This window comes from Triplophysa rosa, linkage group LG17 (assembly GCF_024868665.1).
Source record: "Triplophysa rosa linkage group LG17, Trosa_1v2, whole genome shotgun sequence".
Lineage (NCBI taxonomy): Eukaryota > Metazoa > Chordata > Actinopteri > Cypriniformes > Nemacheilidae > Triplophysa > Triplophysa rosa.
In genome coordinates, this window is record NC_079906.1 from 20351765 (window position 1) to 20369842 (window position 18078).

General features: G+C 39.8%; 1 protein-coding gene across 1 annotated transcript in view; it reads left to right on the forward strand.

Moving 5' to 3' along the window:
* plxna3 (plexin A3) overlaps positions 1 to 18078 on the forward strand; it is a 125809-nt gene that overhangs the window by 78589 nt on the left and 29142 nt on the right. Inside the window, 1 exon segment of the mRNA XM_057356344.1 lies at positions 11623 to 11823. Within this exon segment, the coding sequence (XP_057212327.1) occupies positions 11623 to 11823 (201 nt within the window).

Genomic DNA, 18078 nt, shown 5'->3' on the forward strand with positions numbered 1-18078 from the left:
GTAGATAATAAGCTTTAATGATAGCCAGATGAAAGATTATTTGATATATGATTTGGACTTTAAATAAGCACAACTGGACAGACAGCCATATAATTAACACCTGCCTCATTTCACAGAGCGAGAGAGAAAGAGAGATGCACAAAAAGCCAAGGCGGAGCTAAAGAGAAAAGAGGCGGTGCTTCCTGTTTTTTGTTGCAGAGCGGGTGAATTCCACACGCCCCTCGGCTTTTGGCACATTTTAATTTTACACTTGCATCAAAGAGATGCGTTATCGGTCCTTATCAGAGCCAGGCAGCAGCACCACGATATGCCCATCTCTATCGGTCGCCTGCTTTCTCTAACTTCCCCTGCAACTGTAGGTCTGACAATCTTCTTATCAAACCCGCTCTCCTCGGTTTGTGAAAAGACTTAGTCAGCGAAACGTGGTGAGTTCACGTACTGTTGATGCTGGAGGGTCGCGTGGTGGAATATCGGGGCGATTGTTTTGAAACACACGCAACGCACGTGCAGACCAACTTATGAAAGTTGCATCTGTGAAAAAATATTTCAAGAGACCGTTCACCCAAAAATGAAAATTCTTTCATCGCCCTTATGTCATTCTAAGACTGTATGACTTTCTTCTGCAGAGCTCAAAAGAAGATATTTTGAAGAATGTTGGTAACCAAACAACATTGACCCTGATTGACTTCCACTGTATGGACACGAAACCGCTGAGACATTTCTCAAAATACCTTCTTTTGTGTTCCACAGAAGAAAGAGTCATATTTAGGTTTCGAACATCGTCAGATGGCATTTCTGGAACCGTTTCTTGGTTTAGAAACACAGTCTTAAGGATTTGCGGGCCTGTTTGGAAACAAGCGTGCTGTCATTTTTCATCGGAAGCATTTGCCGTTGGGCAGAAGCTGGTGTTGATGTGGGTTGAGAGCATATGTGGGCTTTGCTCTGATTATTGCACAAGCTCATTTTGACATGTACAATGCGCAGGAGTTGTGTGATGGGTGCGAGTCAGTGATTCAGACCCTTGTGTGTGTGTAAGAGACAAGCTCAGTGGAGTGTACCTTCTCCAGTGTAAGCTCTGCCCCAGTGCTTTGGCCTCGGCCTTTGAGAGGTGCTTAAAAAAAACAGACATGAAAACACTTTTCACACTGTAAACAGTGCGAGTGTGACGGGTCTCTCCAGATCCCAGCGGCCTCCAGAGCCGTGGGCCTAATCCACTGAACAGCAACCAGCTCTCTCTCTCTCTATTTTTATGAATATAAAAATAGAAATAAACAAGAGAAATAAGAGAGAAATAGAAATAAAAAATAGTAAACATATTTGCAAATTTAAATAACACAATAAAGAAACATTCAAGTCCTTTTTCTCTCTTCTTTTCTCTCTTTCTGTCTCTTCTCCATCTTTCTCTAGTGTCTTCCTTTTAGTGTTTTATGGGAGTATTTTTGAGTGTTCTCCAAAGTCATACTGATTGTAGGTCTTTTCGACCCCAAAATGACATAAGGCTCCCTTTCTGTTGGCGATTGGGTCATTATTGTACGCTTAAATGTAGAATATAACGCTTTAATCTGGTTCAGAGTTCAGTTCTCGTTTAGTTGTTGCACAGAGGTTTCCCAGGAGGTCAAAGCGTGCAACACAAGTGCATTTAAAGGGACGGTTCACAAGAAAAATGGAAATTCTGTCGTCTTCTCATGCAGTTTTTGAACGGTATCATTTTATTCTTCGGTGAAACACAGACAGCAAAATGATGTGACCGAGTGTTCACTATTTTCTTCTATACATTAAAAGTGAATGTTTAATGTACAATAACATTTTTCAGGGCAGTTGTGGCCTAATGGTTAGAGAGTCGGACTCGTGACCAGAAGGTTGCCGGTTCGATTCCCAGGGCCGGCGGGTACCAACTGAGGTGCCCTTGAGCAAGGCACCTTACCCCTACTTGCTCCCCGGGCGCTGCAGTGATAGCTGCCCACTGCTCCGGGGGTACGTGTGTTCACTACTCTCTGGATGGGTTAAATGCAGAGGTCACATTTCGTTGCCTTGTACATGTGCAATGACAATAAAAATTGAATCTAAATCTAAATCTAAAAAAAAAAAAAAACTCAAAATGACAAAAAAAGCGTAATAAATCTAGTCCACGTGACTGGTGCACTGCAATCCAAATCTTGTGAAGTCATAAATTGTGTCCCAAATCATACTACACACTACGCGCTTAAACTATGCACTATGCACTCGACCATCTAGTGCATGAATTTAAGAGGATTAGTGTCGTCCCAAACGGAACACTAAACTGTTTTATACTAACCGGAAGTGTGTGCGGTTTCCAAGACGAGGGCAAATGACGTCAATCTCACAACACAATGCATGTCAATAAAACTCTATTTGTACATCGTACATTTAATGTCACTTTAATCTGTTTTGCTCAGCTTGACTTCTTTCAGCATTAAATTAAATGTTTTTAGAAAACAAGTTAATGTTTAAGAAAACAGGTAAGAAATATTAGTACAATAGTAGACGTGTGAGAGACGTGATGCGAAAGAGCGTAAATGAGCAGCGTTGGGGGAGAAATAATTACGACAAAACAAAAGACTCAATCACAGTGCAGATATTACAGTGTAACAAATACAAACACAAACAGGTGTAAACATTCCAGCAGATGTTTTACCGCGCTGAGGAATATTCCAGTCTCTCAGTCGGTATCTATGACTTAGAATACGATGGTTAGAGAGTTTGATGGCAGATCTGTTTTTGAGAAGAATCGTTGTACTGTAACCTTTTGAGAATCTATCCCAAAAATCTGTTGTTACTGGGATTTAAATATTCAGTCAATTTAAATATGTTGTTTACAGTAAAGATGCAAAATTATAACAACCTAGTCCAGTGTCTGACATTCTCACCAGTCACATTTAAAAATTCCTCGTCTGTTCGTTTAAATGCGCGTTCTTTAACCTTCAGCCAATTAAAACAGCCGTAAATTTGTCCATTCCGGTTTCAACCTGTTCTGAATGCAGTTTGCTGGCGTGTGTTCTAATAAGGGTCTCATTTTCCTGATCCGTTGTATTAAAATGCGTTTCATTATGCCTGTACATCAGCCGCGGATATCCTCCTACACGACGCGTCTGTTTGGCAGTTTTGTCTAGTTGATGAGGCTGCGGCGTGTTTGTTAAGCACATGGTCGGTGACCTCTGGGAACAGATGATCCGCGGACCCCTAATTACAGCCCACCCTCCCGCCCCGCGCTCCTCGGCGCCTAAAACAAAGCATTCCTGCCATCTGTAACCGGCTCTCCATCTGATTGTGTGGTCTCGGAGATGGAACGTTTTTTGAGCTCTTGGGTCAAGCAGGAGCCATAAAACCGCCTCTCTTTTAAAGGAGAAACAGAGCGGTAGAGTAAATATGATGTTCCTTTGGTCATCAAATATAAAACTTTATGACAAAAGTAAGTACTGTGTATATACACAGATTGACATAGAAACAGCTTGTTTTAGGGGATTGTTTTGAGACAGTCTAGTAAAGAATGTAAATATTTTGCTTAAATGTATCTGTTTAGCAGAAAAGTGCACAGTGATTATGATTTTTTATATATATATTTCCATTTATATAGCATGACAAATAGTGCTTGTTTTTAACCATTAAACTTTCTTTTGCTGAGAGATGTGCTGTCACTTTCTAAACAACGCAATTTAAAACTTTGTTGTGTGTTTAAGGGTAAGATTTCTGTTTGGCTGATGCCCTAGACATTCATTCATGGAGGGACCCGAGGCATGTCAAGAGACCAGAATATCATAGAGGCTTGTGTATGGGCTCTTTCGACTTAAGCCTGTAAGCTCCCACCATAGCAACAGCATAGGAATGCCCTGGCAACCACCCATAATACTGTCACTCACCTCCTATATTTGTAGAGTGTTTGTGCATAAACATTTTTACGTTCCACAATATTTGACAGATTTCAAATTAAAGACTTCTATATTAAACATGTTTTTTAAGCCCAAGCCTAAAAGCCCGTTTTAGGAATTATGAATTATATAGTTGGAATCACTTTTAGAACACTTTTTTTCCAGCGCATGAACGATAAAACATTGAGCCAAAGAGGTCACACGTTTAAAATGTGAAACTGCACGCTTACAATACATTATCGTCCTTTGGCTTGAATGCTAATATAGTTATGATTTTAGTTATTTTTATAATTATTATTATTGTTGTTGTGAACGGGTCTTAAAGGACCAGTTCACCCAAAAATCTTCATTTACTCGCCCTCAAGTTCAAATCTGTACAAATGTCTTTGTTCTGATGAACGCAAAGAACGATATTTGGACGAATGCTTGTAACCAAACAGTTCTTGGCCACCATTGACTACCATAGTAGGAAAATTGCTTTATACATTTCTCTGTTGAACACAAAAGAAGATATTTTGAAGAATGTAGGAAAGCAAACAGTTCTGGGCCACTTTCCACTACCGTTGTCATTTTTCCTTCTATGGTAGTCAACGGTGGCCAAGAACTGTTTGGTTACAAGCATTCGCCCAAATATCGTTCTTTGCGTTCATCAGAACAAAGACATTTATACAAATTTGGAACAACTCGAGGGTGAGTAACTGTCCCTTTAAGGTCATTTGAGTCTGATTTTCTGACTCCCTGGAAAGCGGTGTCATTGATTGACAGCTGGCCTGTTATGCTGTAATGTCTCTCTCCCTCCGTAACATTCATCATTACAGAAAGCTTAATTAGCTTATGTATGTATTTAACCTTAAAGAGCAGCACAGCGGGGACACGATTCACCCAAACTAATGACCACAGAGAGCTCGCACACGTTTTCAAACTGTCCCAATTTCCCAACGGGACCCCGGCGCCTCCCCGCTCCTCTTTTCCTTCACAGCTTCCTCTCTCATCCTCACTTTGATGCTCTCCATTCCTCTCTTTCTCCTTGTCTCGATCTTATTTCCAAGATAGCATCTTTCCTTCTCTCTCTCTCGTTCCGTCCGAAGTCTCATCTCGGTGGGGGCGAGTCTTTTATTAAGGAGCCGCGGGCGGAGGTAATTAATTGTCAGATGAGTGACAGTGACGCCATTAGCTCAGCAGGAAGCACGCTGGCTGCCACGGACCTTCAAGCCGGACCCCTTGGCTGCGCAGGAAGTGACACGGGGGTCGTCTGTCAGCAGCTAGGCATTACATAGCTAGCTTGTTCTCCAGGCCGTTGCTGAAGCGCCCCGTGGTGAACGGGCTGGCACGGAGATGCCACTTTCACGGACTGGCCCCGGTTCTTTCTTGTCTTGTGCCAAAAGCTAGTGATAAGCTTTCTTGTTTTGACATTAGCAGACACTTTAGTGTTAAACCGAGAAGGCCAGAAGTGATGTTGAGATCGGATGTTGTTCATCTGATAAGAGACTTAGACTAATAATAGACAGTGAGAGTGCTGATCAAGTGCTTTCTGCATGTTTTGAGTCGTATGTGCCAAAAAAAACAGTTGGTCCACTAAATAGGGTAGTATTTTGCGTGCATCTTTTGTATACCTACGAATACCACGGTGATATAAAAAAATGCTTAATATTACCATGGGTTTTCCGTCGTATACCTTACGTATAAACATGGTATTTTTAGTAAAGTTACTTGTCAACGTGGAAAGACAACATTAATTCGGGGGAGCGGGGAATTCAAGTAAATTACATTTCTATTTTTGGGGGGATTGTTAATTTGGCCCTGTAAAGATCAGTTATAAACAATACTTTGTAGTTTATTTTTTTGCAAATCAGCTAAATTATACTTAGATTTTTTTGTAAAATATGATGTTGATTTAGTAATTTGTCCTCTGTAAAGCTCTGATATGGACAATAAATTGTAGTTTATTTTTTACATGTCAATAAAATTCTGTTTTTTGTATAAACTATGATGTCGGATTATTATTTCGGCCCATGTAAAAATATAATGTGAACTATAATTTGTAGTTTATTTACAAGTCACATAATGATATTTCTTGTATAAACACAACGATCCTGAAATATTAATGCGGCCCCTGTAAAGATCTGATATGCACAATCATTTTTAGTTTATTTATTTACATGTCAACTAAATCATATTTCAATTTTTTTGCGTGTGTAATCTATGATGTTCGATGATTAATTGAACCCATGTGAAGCTCTGACATGGACAATAATTTGTAGTTTATGTATTTACAAGTCACCACTTGAGCAAATTCAAGCAATCGGAGCTTTCAAAACTCACCCGACATCTCAAATCATGCATGCCATTTAAAAACCAGCAGAAGAATAAGGTCAAAAAATATCATGTAACGTTTAATTGGAACGGCTCCCAAGTGATCCGCAGTCTGATTTATTTTCCTCTCTCCCCGCACGGAGGCAAGGAAGCATATTTCATGGATTATGGTTTATGAAGACCGAAAATGGGATTAACAGGGTAGAGGAATGGAAAAACGAGAAATAGGGAGCGAGTGAGTGAGAAACCCACTGCTTGGGAAATTATATATGTAAGCAACAATTCATTTTTTCCTGCAGTAAAAGATTGGATTTCTCCTGCTCTCCGTGTGTGTGTGTCTGAATGTGCGGCATGAATTTCTCAGCCTCGCCCCGCTCGGGCTTTTTATGTTTCAACAGAGAAAAGTGCTTAGCTCTGTGATAAGCTAGATATGCACAATAAGGTTAATGGAGAGACTGTCAACAGGCAGTAAGATGCCAGGCCTCCCCTAATGGGGTGCTAATCAGTGCGAGGGAAAAACCCTACTGGGGAAACAAGCAGCTGCTCGGGTGGCTGGGTAGAGTTACCGTCGCAGCGTACGAGCGAAAAAACAAGGCGTTATGATGTCACGCAGGAAGCTGGCGAACATTGCTTGGAAGCTAAACCTTGAGTAATCCGTGGTGCCAAAGGCATTTAAGTCGCTGCGAACGTAAACATGTGTGCTGTTTCTATTGGCCAATGTTTCGTTTTGAAGTGCATAATTGCGGGTTGCCCTTTTCTGTTTATTTAGGCAATAAGACATGAGAGGCGTTTGAGAGATTTGATCGCGGTTAAAGGTAAAGTGTCTCTATCACATCTGCTCATACGCGTGTGAATGAGACTGGGGAACGTGAGCAATGAAGTTTGGTAGTCAGACCTAAGAAGTTGTATAGCAATTTCTTTGCTTTTAAAGGGATAGATCACCCAAGAATGAAAATTCTGTCATTATTTATTCACCCTCAGATTCCTCCAAACCTGTATACATTTCTTTGTTCTGCTAAACACACAGGGGGATATTTGGAAGAATGTCAGTAACCAAACAGATCTCATCCCCCATTGACTCCCATAGTATTTATTTTCCCTACTATGGCGGTAAATGGGGGATGAGATCTGTTTGGTTACTGACATTCTTTCAAATATCTTCCTTTTATACAGGTTTGAAACAATCTGAGGGTGAGTAAATGATGACAGAATTGTCATTTTTACGTAATCTTTCCCTTTAAGGCCACCCCTATTGTTCACAAGAATATTTGACAGTATACCAAATAAAGTTCTAGAGCTTTGTATAACTTCAAGGCTCAGTTATTGCTATAAAAATAACACTAAATTATCTTGATTTTTTTGTTGTTGTTGTCTTACTTTAAATAAATGCATGATAAATATAAAACGATTTATTTTTTAAACTATTTATTAGATTTTTTATTTGATTTTAATATAAAATAAAATTGTCCAATGTAATATACTTTAATATAAAATTAAATTAATATAAAAGAATTGTATATTAATTCAATTTTGCTGAGGCCCCCTGGTTTAAAAATATTACAATAGAATTTAAAATAGTAGCTCCCGGGTGTGACGTCATATCTTGTTGCCTTAAAAGCAAGGATCGCCCTAAAATAAGCGTCGTCCTTTATTCACCCTCATGTTATTCAAAACCTGTATATGACTCTTTCCTCTGTGGAACACAAGAGAAGATATTTTGAAAAATGTCTCAGTGGTTTTGTGTTCATACAGTGGACGTCAATGGGGGCCAATGTTGTTTGGCAACCAGCGTTCTTCAGATTATCTTCTTTTGCGTTCTGCTAAAGAAAGTCATACAGGTTTAGAATGACATCATTTTCTTTTTTAGTTGTACTGTCTGTTTACAGTTGATAAGCGAGATGGGATTCATGGTTGTTATTGCGTCTGCCATTGTGGCCTCATTGCATGTAGAGTTATGTGCTGGTAAATGCTGGTATTACCTGTCTGCTCTTTAGTTAACAAGCTCTTGGGCCTATCTGTAACCTTTAAGCAACGTTGAGCAAACACTTCATCCCTGGCTTGTTTAATTCATAATGAAGTCGTGATTGGAGCTTGTTAATGAGAACAAGCAAACTGACATTAAGAGAGAGAGAGTGCACGAAATGTCTTCCATTTAAACACCGTATATACTGTATGGGGAATGGCTGTCATTAGTGGCTTCATGAGAATATGGGGTGGGTTATAATGCATGTTAGTCATAGCAGAAAACAATCTGTCAAACAATTATGTTGTGTTTATGTTTGTGCAAGTATAGGACCAATTTGAGTTGGTTTTGTTTTATTTTATATCCCATCCGTCTGTCTGTTTATAAACATATGCATAACTATTCAGCTACATCATCTGTTCTCTTTCCTCAATGAATTGCATTTGAAAAGTGCTGCTTCGGTTCCAGGCGACAGTGTGAGATTATTAGTTATGGTCAGAGGAATTATCAAGAGAGGTTGTTTTTGCCAACGATGGTTTTGGATGGAACTAATGATGTAATCTGCTGAAACTTCTGAGTGCGCACACATGATGGAGCAGCTGCGGCCCGATTGTAAACGGCAAAATCTTGATGAAAAGCCCATTACAGTCCATTAGCAGAATCACCTGTGCTAAATATCTATGACTGCAATCTGTTAGCGCTCCTCCATGGGCTGTAATGCCTCCCTCTTGTTTTCAGCATCTTGAATCAGCCTCTCGTGGAGGTGCTTTGAAACTTTTAAAGAGATGGATTTTTGCCGGAAAGCTCTTGTGTTATCTGATGGAAGTAGTGTCAGGGTCAGGTAATCATGAGAAATGAACGCAGCGCTGGAAATTTCTTCTGTATTTGCCAAAGTTTTCATTGAACTTTTGTAGTTGTGCATATCCGTGTGCAAAACAGTAAACCTCTTCTGTGTTTTCTCCATTCAGGGTTAACGCTAATGTCGATTTGTTACATCTGTTGTGTTGTGTAGACGTATTGGGTAGCTCCGCCCTCAATTCAATCTTATTGGTGCAAAATCCTGTTCCACTTAGCTGTATATTAAACATCAATTGACTGTGATTTTTTAACTTCACGTTACCAATTAATTGCTGACTAGAATGTCATGTAAACGATTAATTTAGACATGCGCAGTTGCGTTGCAACCCTGAGGCATGTGCCACTCATGACGATTCAACAGCCGATGACTACACCCAGATCTCATCAGATACGTCTTCACATTCACTCCGGTGGAAGTGATACAGGACGGTGTGATTTCACAGGCCTCCAGTTGTGCGTCGTCGTTTATCATTAGCGGTTCTACGTTGTCATCGTTTGCCGAACTAAAGGTGATTCATGGCTCTCATTTCGCAACGTGAATGCATGCTACACTTCCCCTGCTGCTGTGCCACCTGTGCACCCTCTGTGCCTCCGCCAGGAGTAAATCCTTCTTTACAAACACCCAATATGAAAATGAGATTTATTGTTGCACTGATACGCAAACCTGTGCAGATGGATGGAGGTTCGGGTTAAGGAGTTGCATCATTGTTAAGCGTGCAGGGTTTTTGGCGCCGGCAGACAGTGAGCTGGGCGGCAGCCACTAGCCGTCCAGCCGCTTTGATTTATGTTTGTTCTGCCTGCAAATTGCTTTTACTGCTACCCTGATTATTGTTTGGTGTTAAATAGATTGCACATCGCTTTGAATATTCTTTAATGCACAGCTGAGGAGGAGAGGACTTCGTAGTTTTTAAATACACTTTTTTTTGCCTGTCCATCAAGAGTTTGGCTCATTTATAATGCCCCCCAACTTTATTGTGTATCTTAAATATTTTCCCAAATATTTAAGAGCATTAAAAGAGTCAAATTTTCTTAATTTGCTTTTTCTTTTTCTTTTTATAATAACATTTTTTGCAATTTACTAAATATTTTTTCACTTCTTTATATTTTTAAATTATATTAATTGTATACATTTTTCTAATATTCAAGCTGCAATCCATAAGTTTTGCCTCTTTGTCGCTATCTCGGTTTTGAAACATAAATTGCAGGTTACTTTACAAATTTTTCTCAACGTGGGTTGATATCAAGTGATGCCAAACTTTACTTTTCATTTTTGTAATAAAATGTATTTAATTTATATATTTTTTTATTCTTACATTTTTTTAATTTTTGTAATATTCAAGCTACAATTCATAATTTTCATCTGTCTATCCCTATTTCATAAAATTGCAGGTAACTTCACGTACTTAGCTTTACATTGGTTGATGTCGGGTGATTTTTCAAATAGAATATTTGTATTTAAAATATTTATAATAAAATAAATGAAATATTAATAATAATAAAACAGTTCGTTTTTATACCATGGTCTGTTTGAATACTCGATTCTGATTTGGCTGGAAGGTGCAAACCATTTAATGCACAGGTAGCTTCAGTCAGTTTGATCAATATTTGCAATTAACTGACAAAAACAACTGGCATTTTCACCTGTCTGATCAAAAATTGCACTGTAAACATCAATAACAGCTTTAACTTGGCAAATGACCATGGTATAAGCGGGATAACCCACGGCTAGCCTTGCTTTAAAAGATTTTAATGCACTTTGCGGAGGGTGGTTCATGGCCTCCACGTCGTGCATTAATATCCTTTACATAATTTATTCAATATGTAATTTATTAAATATTTTTTGTTTTCTTTATATTTTTTATTTTTCATTTTATACTTGGACTTCAACTGATTTAATTTTTACCAAAAAAATGTATGGGTTTCAGTTTTAAAATATTTTATATTTTTAGTTCATTTTTAGTTCATCATATATTTTTTGTCATTGCCAAATAAAAAAAATCTTAATTTCATTACTTGTAAGTTAATAGAGTGATAGCAGACGTGTTAGCAAGCCAAGGCTTAACCAAGGCTACTTCCATATAATAGTAGTTTTATGTTACTGTAGCTTAACTTTTTTCTTTATCAGGTGTCATGTCAATATGAGTGTCTGTGATAAATGCTGCAGTCGGTTTCAGGCAGAGTACACCGTAATGAGCTCTTCTAGCTCGGGCCGACGCGCAGGACTAAAGAAGATATTCATTTAGCGCTTCATCAGTGTGAGAATTTGCCGTGACAATTTGCGCTTCGTAAAACTGAAGATGAATGCAGCTGCTGTGTAACGGGTTTTTAGCTTCAGATTGCTGGAGTTTAAGTTATTTCTTGCAGAATAGCCTCTATTTCCCATCCTGCCATTTCTGGCTTGCGAGCGTCGGGATGAGTATGACATCTGTAGGCGAAGTTTCAGATGAACGGAGGTTAATAACTCAATAAGCTCAATAAGCTGGAATCAGTGTTGTCTTTGAGTGAAAGTAGTGAAAGTTTAAATATTCACGAGCCGGGATTGTTCTTTTCCTAAACCTGTGGATGAATCATAATTTTAACGTTTACATTCTTTTTTTTCAGGGCTGCCCACAAGTTCTACCCAGCAGCGACATCCTGGTACCGGCAGGAATCATTCGACCAATCACGCTGCGAGCTCGGAACCTGCCCCAGCCTCAGTCGGGTCAAAAGAACTATGAGTGTGTCTTTAATATCCAGGGCAAGATCCAACGCATTCCTGCGGTCCGTTTCAACAGCTCCTGTATCCAGTGCCAAAACACTTCAGTAAGAACAACATTCATTTCTCAGACAGTGTTTCTCTGACACATCATAAATAGTGATTATAAATGATACGGCTTCATTTTAAAGGAACAAGCATGGATTTTCTTCATGAAAGAGCTCAATTTGAAGGTTAAGGATCATTTTGTTCTTAAAGGAATAGGCCCTCTTTTTTTTTTAGTCATGTGGATGACTTTTATAGGGTTTTTATGCTTTTGAAAGCTTGACAGTCGCTATGTGAGGAAAAATAATAGCGTTTAAATAATTTTAGTTTTGGCTGAACCGTCTCTTTAAATATATCATTGCTGTCCTTCTGAAACCTTGTATGTCAAAATTTGCTGTTTTTCAAGAACACTGAACTTTTTCAACGATTGCATCCTGTGTTGTCAAAGTTGACAAGCAGTTTTTAATACTTTCTGTTGGTTAGATATTTGCAGAACCCAGCGACAAACATAAAGGTTGACTAATAACAATGATTTATGGCAAAAAAATTAAAATGACGAAATATGGAGATACAAGTTTTTAGAAGGTCAGTTGCGATATCCCTGATATCCGTATTATTTCATGTCTAGCTTCACCCCTGATCATTATTAATATTATTAGATGCATTGTTTTGTCTGATTATATTTAGCCTTGTGACTTTGTTTCATTGTGAAACATTAGCATAAGTCTACGATTGTTGGTTGTAAGACAAAGAGAGACAATGATGAAAAAAGACAAGGTGACTTTTTTAGGGAATCACCGATCATAAAAAACAAGAATCATTATCCAGGAAATCAGAAACGACATCAATTTATAACAGTGAAGATCTTGTTTTCCCCTCGTGAAAAATGGTGCATGTCAACATGTTGACATTGAAAATGTCTCTCTCTCTGTGTCCTTCACTTTCATATGCGGGTGGTGCAGACTGTTGCCGTCTGTGACCCATCTGGTTGTCACGGTAACCTCAGGGAAGCTTGTAAGATAATTAGCTAGGCGCTCATAATTTGGCACAACTGTGTGACCGGGTAAAAAGGAATGCGGTGATCTCGATTTGCATCGGGGGAGGTGGAGTGTGTGACCTTTGACCCCGTACTCTGACGGGGGTCAAAGGTCATTCCACTCGCCCCAACCCCGCGACAAGACAATCGATGTCCCGTTGCAATTTAATAATGAGGATTACGTCCGTAGGCACACCCTGGACAGAATTGATTGTCACCCTTTCAAACACTGACACATGCTCACGTGCAGTTCACGAGCCCCCCCTTCCCAGACCCCGGCGCGCAGAGCAACTGTTGTCCTTCCATCTGTTTTGACTCATCTCCTCCTGTTCATCTCTCTCTCTCCGTCTCTGACCTCCGCCTCGCTCTCTATGCATTTAAATTGGAATTGAAGCGTAGCTGCGCCGGGCGACGTCCGCAGACTCGGACGTGAAGGCATTTAGATGCAAAGCGAATTCACCAACTGCCTGTCAGTGATTATGCTGGTGCATATTGACTGTATAGAGGGCAACAGGTATTTTATTTATTTATCACAGATCAATATTGCCATAGAGATTTATGCGTGTATGTTTTATTTCTAGTCTTGAAAAACCTGCAAATTTTCAGCAGAAACGAAAAAAAACCTGTGACGTGATGTATTTGCATCACCTCTAAAAAATCTATCCGTATGTAAATAGAAACAGCTCATTCTAAGGCAATAAAAACATAACGCTTCATTATGTAAGGTCTTCATATACCTCTGAAGACATAGTTGTGTATATTATATTGCATTTCTGTCAAAACCCCTAAAAAATTACAAACTGGACCTTAAAAAAAAAAAGAAAATGTACGGAATGAATATACTCCAGCATTTACATCTCACAGATAAACGCTTGTTTTAAATCATGAATTGTCTTCTGACAGAACGTAGAAGCATGTTAAATAGAGGATGCATAGCTAAAGTGTGTGCATACATGTGTCAAAATGAGACGATGCGAAACGTTCCGTTTCTCTCAATGATCTCCTCCCTGTTTCTTATGTTGAAGTCTCTTCGTCTCTCACTTCATTGCTCTCTCTCTGGCGGTGAGGGAGGCTGTACAGATTAACTGATAGTATGAGTACCGGTGACACAACATAGAAATTGCACATCATCTCCGGCATGTCCCGCATCTTTTCTGAATAGCAATCGAGCATCTGCGACGGCCTGATACAGATTACACTCAATCCCCGGAGAGCCTGTCATCGGCCACTCCCTCTCCCCGCGCACACGCTCACGCGTGTCCATCGGCCCACTCCCTCTCCCCGCGCACACGCTCACGCTCAATCGATCAATGTGGCCGTCCGGGCGAACGGCACGGAGTCGTCTTCTGGGACCCGACGGCAGGTGACTTTGAGATGACCAGGTCCATGCTAATGAAATTGTGAGCGCCCTTAGATGGGCGACAGCGGATCAATCCGATTCGTTTTCGGTTCTCATGTTGACAGAGAGCATGTATGAAGCGGTCCTCTGTGTTTTTTGTTGTCGCAGTACTGTACTCCAGGAAGCAAGAGGGTCGCTAGGTAGCTAATGTTATTTTATGACCGCTGTAGGTGAGGCAAATGGAAAAACAGATGCGGCTTTAGAGGTCATACTGACTCGAGTATTTTTTTCAGGGTCATCACAACATCGGGTGCCTTTTGTGTCCTTCATTTAGCAGACTCCATCTTTGAGTATGTGTTTTACAATTTCTAAATACTAGATTTGCATGGACGCAAAGGTTTTACTATATTATTTTCTTGTCTCGGTTCTGACGCGAAGGTGGTGAGATGAGATCTGCGTGTGGGTCCAACCATCTGTTGCTGGACATCTTGTTCATACAGTAATTGTACTTAATTATTACAGTTAATGGCTAAAAGTTAGTTTGGAAGTCTTTCTACAGATACACTATCAAGCAAAAAATATAAATGAACTTAAAAAAAAAGGTAAAGCATTTGATGCATCAGACTTAAAAAACTGTTTTTGGAATGACCCCCTTGTGATTTCTGTTACATGTTTAACATTGAGCGTTGCGTTGCTGACATAAGAATCTATATGTTTTTGTGTTGTCGTGGTCCGTGTTGAAGCCTCTGGTGTTGTATTACAGCTAGTTAATCAGCTCTTATCTGATATAACCGCTGTCCCTTAGGGTCCCAGGCTCATGCTGGGATTGAGCGGTCATTATTTGTGACAAAAATCAAGTTAGCCGCTCCAGCATTATCCCCAATTTCTCAGCTGTGTCTCCTTCCTGCCTCTCCCCAGAATTTAGACAGCTGCCCTTTCAGCGTGTCACAATGCTGCTATTGTGTGTCTGACATCTTTTACGTTATAATGGATTTTACTGTACTCAGCTAGTCGAGTAGCGTGAAGTACAGTCTAACAGGAGAATCAGTTCAATAATGCATTGACATGCTAATAAAAGAGCCGCTTCAGTAGACGTGTAGAGGTGGGATTTCGTGGTAAAAGATCAGGGCTGATGATCAAAAGACAGCCAAAGCATCTAAAAACAAAACTAAGACGGTAACCTAGAAAGTTATACTACAGGTGGATTGTCTTGGACCATGTGCTTTTGCACAAGTTTCGTTGTTTATTGAATACATGTTATTTACGCCAAAAACGTTCCCAAATTACAACTTATTTTCTCACCTTAATGTTGTTCTAAACCTGTACGCATTTATTTCTTATGTGGAACACAGAATAATACATTTTTGGAAAATAAAGTATACCGTCACTCTTGTTTTGGACTCCATAGATTTCCATTATTTGGACAAACAAGTCACGCAGGTTTGAAATCAAATGATGACCTAACTTTCATTTTTGGGCCGCCTTTCCCTTTAATATACACTCTTAAAAATAAAGGTGCTACAAAAGTTAGATTGCAGAAGAACGTTTTTGGTTCCCTATGAAAACGTTTGGTCAAAGGACCATTTTTTTTCTAACATTTGTATAGTCTTGTGCAACACAAAGGTTCTATGGATGTTCTTTATGGAACCATACAGCCCAAAATGGTTCTTCTATGGCATTGTGTAGCATCTTTATAAAAAGATTAATGTCAAAAGAAACTAATTAATCGTCAAAAAAATTAATCGCGATCAATCGCATCCAGAACAAAAGTTTGCGTTTACATGATACTGTATATGTCTGCGTACTGTGCATATTAATTTAGCATTTATAAAAACATACACATACATGTATATATTTTTAGGAAATATTTAGTTGTATTTATTTATATTTACCAATAATTGAAATGATACATAAACGCTTATTCATTTTTATATTTTTCTTGCGTGTATACAAGCATGTGTATGTGTTTATAAATCCAAAATTGAAAGTCTTGTGCAACAGAAAGGTTTATAAATCCAAAATCCTTGATTCTGGATCGCGATTAATCATTTGACGGCCCAAATCTTTATTTTTATGAGTGTATCTCCTCAGTTGCGTGTATGCAGTACACCCCACTTCTTTACTCATTGAATCCGCACAGCGCTGTGATATTGCACGCTGCTCGCATTTGACAAGAAGAACAGATGTCGAGTCATAAGATACTCATCTGATACTTGACTTGCAAATATCTCAGAAGATTGATTTGTGGCCGTGTCAGCGGAGTAAATGAGAATTCTAATCCAGGTTAAAAGGCAGACGGGCGATATACACAGCTATAGTCTGAAAAGTTGAGTTTGATGCATAACCTGCTCATTCCTCGCCCTTTTAAACAAAAGATTAATGTGTTGTTCTGTGCTGGAACATGTTCACGGTGGAACACAATGAGGACTTTCTGTCTGTGCGTACTTTTAGGCATGAAATACGTCTGCACAAGGTGTGCCGAGATGAAATCCAAAGTAATTCATCCTTTTTCCTAAGAACACTGGCGTGCAAAAAACTCCAAATGAGTCTGCGAGCGTAAGCGTTGCTAAGCGCCGCTGACCCCTTAGCGACAGGCACCGGCCGTGTTACCGGGGAAACGTACAGCGAAGGCCTTTATTTCACAATGGCCAAGTTCTGAACCAGGCTCTTGATGGAGAGCATCCAAAGGAACCCATTATCCTCCGCGCAGGGTAGCGGAAGCTTTTTGAATAAAACACTTACGTGTTATTTTTGTCAGGCATTTTTTAAAACCTTACCCTCATTATTCTATTATTCTCATCAAGTGCTCAATCAGGCATTAGCCGTTGTCTGCCGCGTTACCGAGAAAAACCTGTTTTAACCATCAGCTGGGTGGCAGGCGAACAGACGAAAACGGAAAGTTCCTGATGTTAGTGTGATGAAAAAATGATTTTGGTTATTTGTTGCCACATCAGCAGAGATTGAGATTTGGGTGCGGGTCGCCCTCTGCCCCTCATGCACACTTGGCAACAGGTGTGCCTTTTACCACATAAGTTATTAACTATTCATTTGTGTCACAATGTAGCATTAACTGCGATCCGACCTTTTTTCATGCATTAAGAATCTCATCTGTGCTCAAAAACGAGACGTTCGAATGTTCTGCTAGAGATCGACGCAGTCCTCACAGGGAAAGAATGCTTTGGTTTGCCTTGGATCGGTGCGCCCGCCGTACACGCGTCTCTAGATTTGTTGCATATGTGTCCACGTGGTGAGCTCACATCATAGTTGGAGTGATGGACATCGACAGCATGCGCCGCGGCAGCTTTTTTTATCACGACCCAGAATTCCCCTCTCCAACCTAGAAATGAAGCAATGACGTACCGTATGGAGAAGTGAATTATGTAGTGTTATTGCTGGGCTGTCTTTAGTAATAAGATAGCCGTGATTCAATAATTAGGTTACCGTAATGTGCCCGCACACACACCGGGCTCATTTTACGTGTAACGTTGATGCCGTTGTGTCTTTCTGCGGAGTCTGGTCCAGTTCGTAACTTAATTAAATGTACGGGACCTCCATCATTAAGTTCTATTGATTTTCATTTTGTCATGTGAAAGAGGCGCCATCGACGGAGCCGAGCGCGCACGGAGACGAAAACCTTGTTTTAAAACAATATAATCCTGCGAAACAGTTGGAACGCAGTTCCGGCGAGTTGCACTCGAATTAATTGCAATCACTTAATTTCGAGAGAAGGCTCGGTTTTTAAGAAGCAGCAATTTCCCCCCCGAGTCAATATCTGCGTGCGGTTATTCATCATAGGCAGGCCCGTAAACGCTGCGCTGTATCAACTTTGCTGCAATAAGTGGATTATTGAGCGCACCCATATTTAAGAGTGGTTTCTTTAAAAAGCCACGTGTGGCCAGTCTGCATTACACTCTTTGAATAAACACGCAGACAAGATGGAAA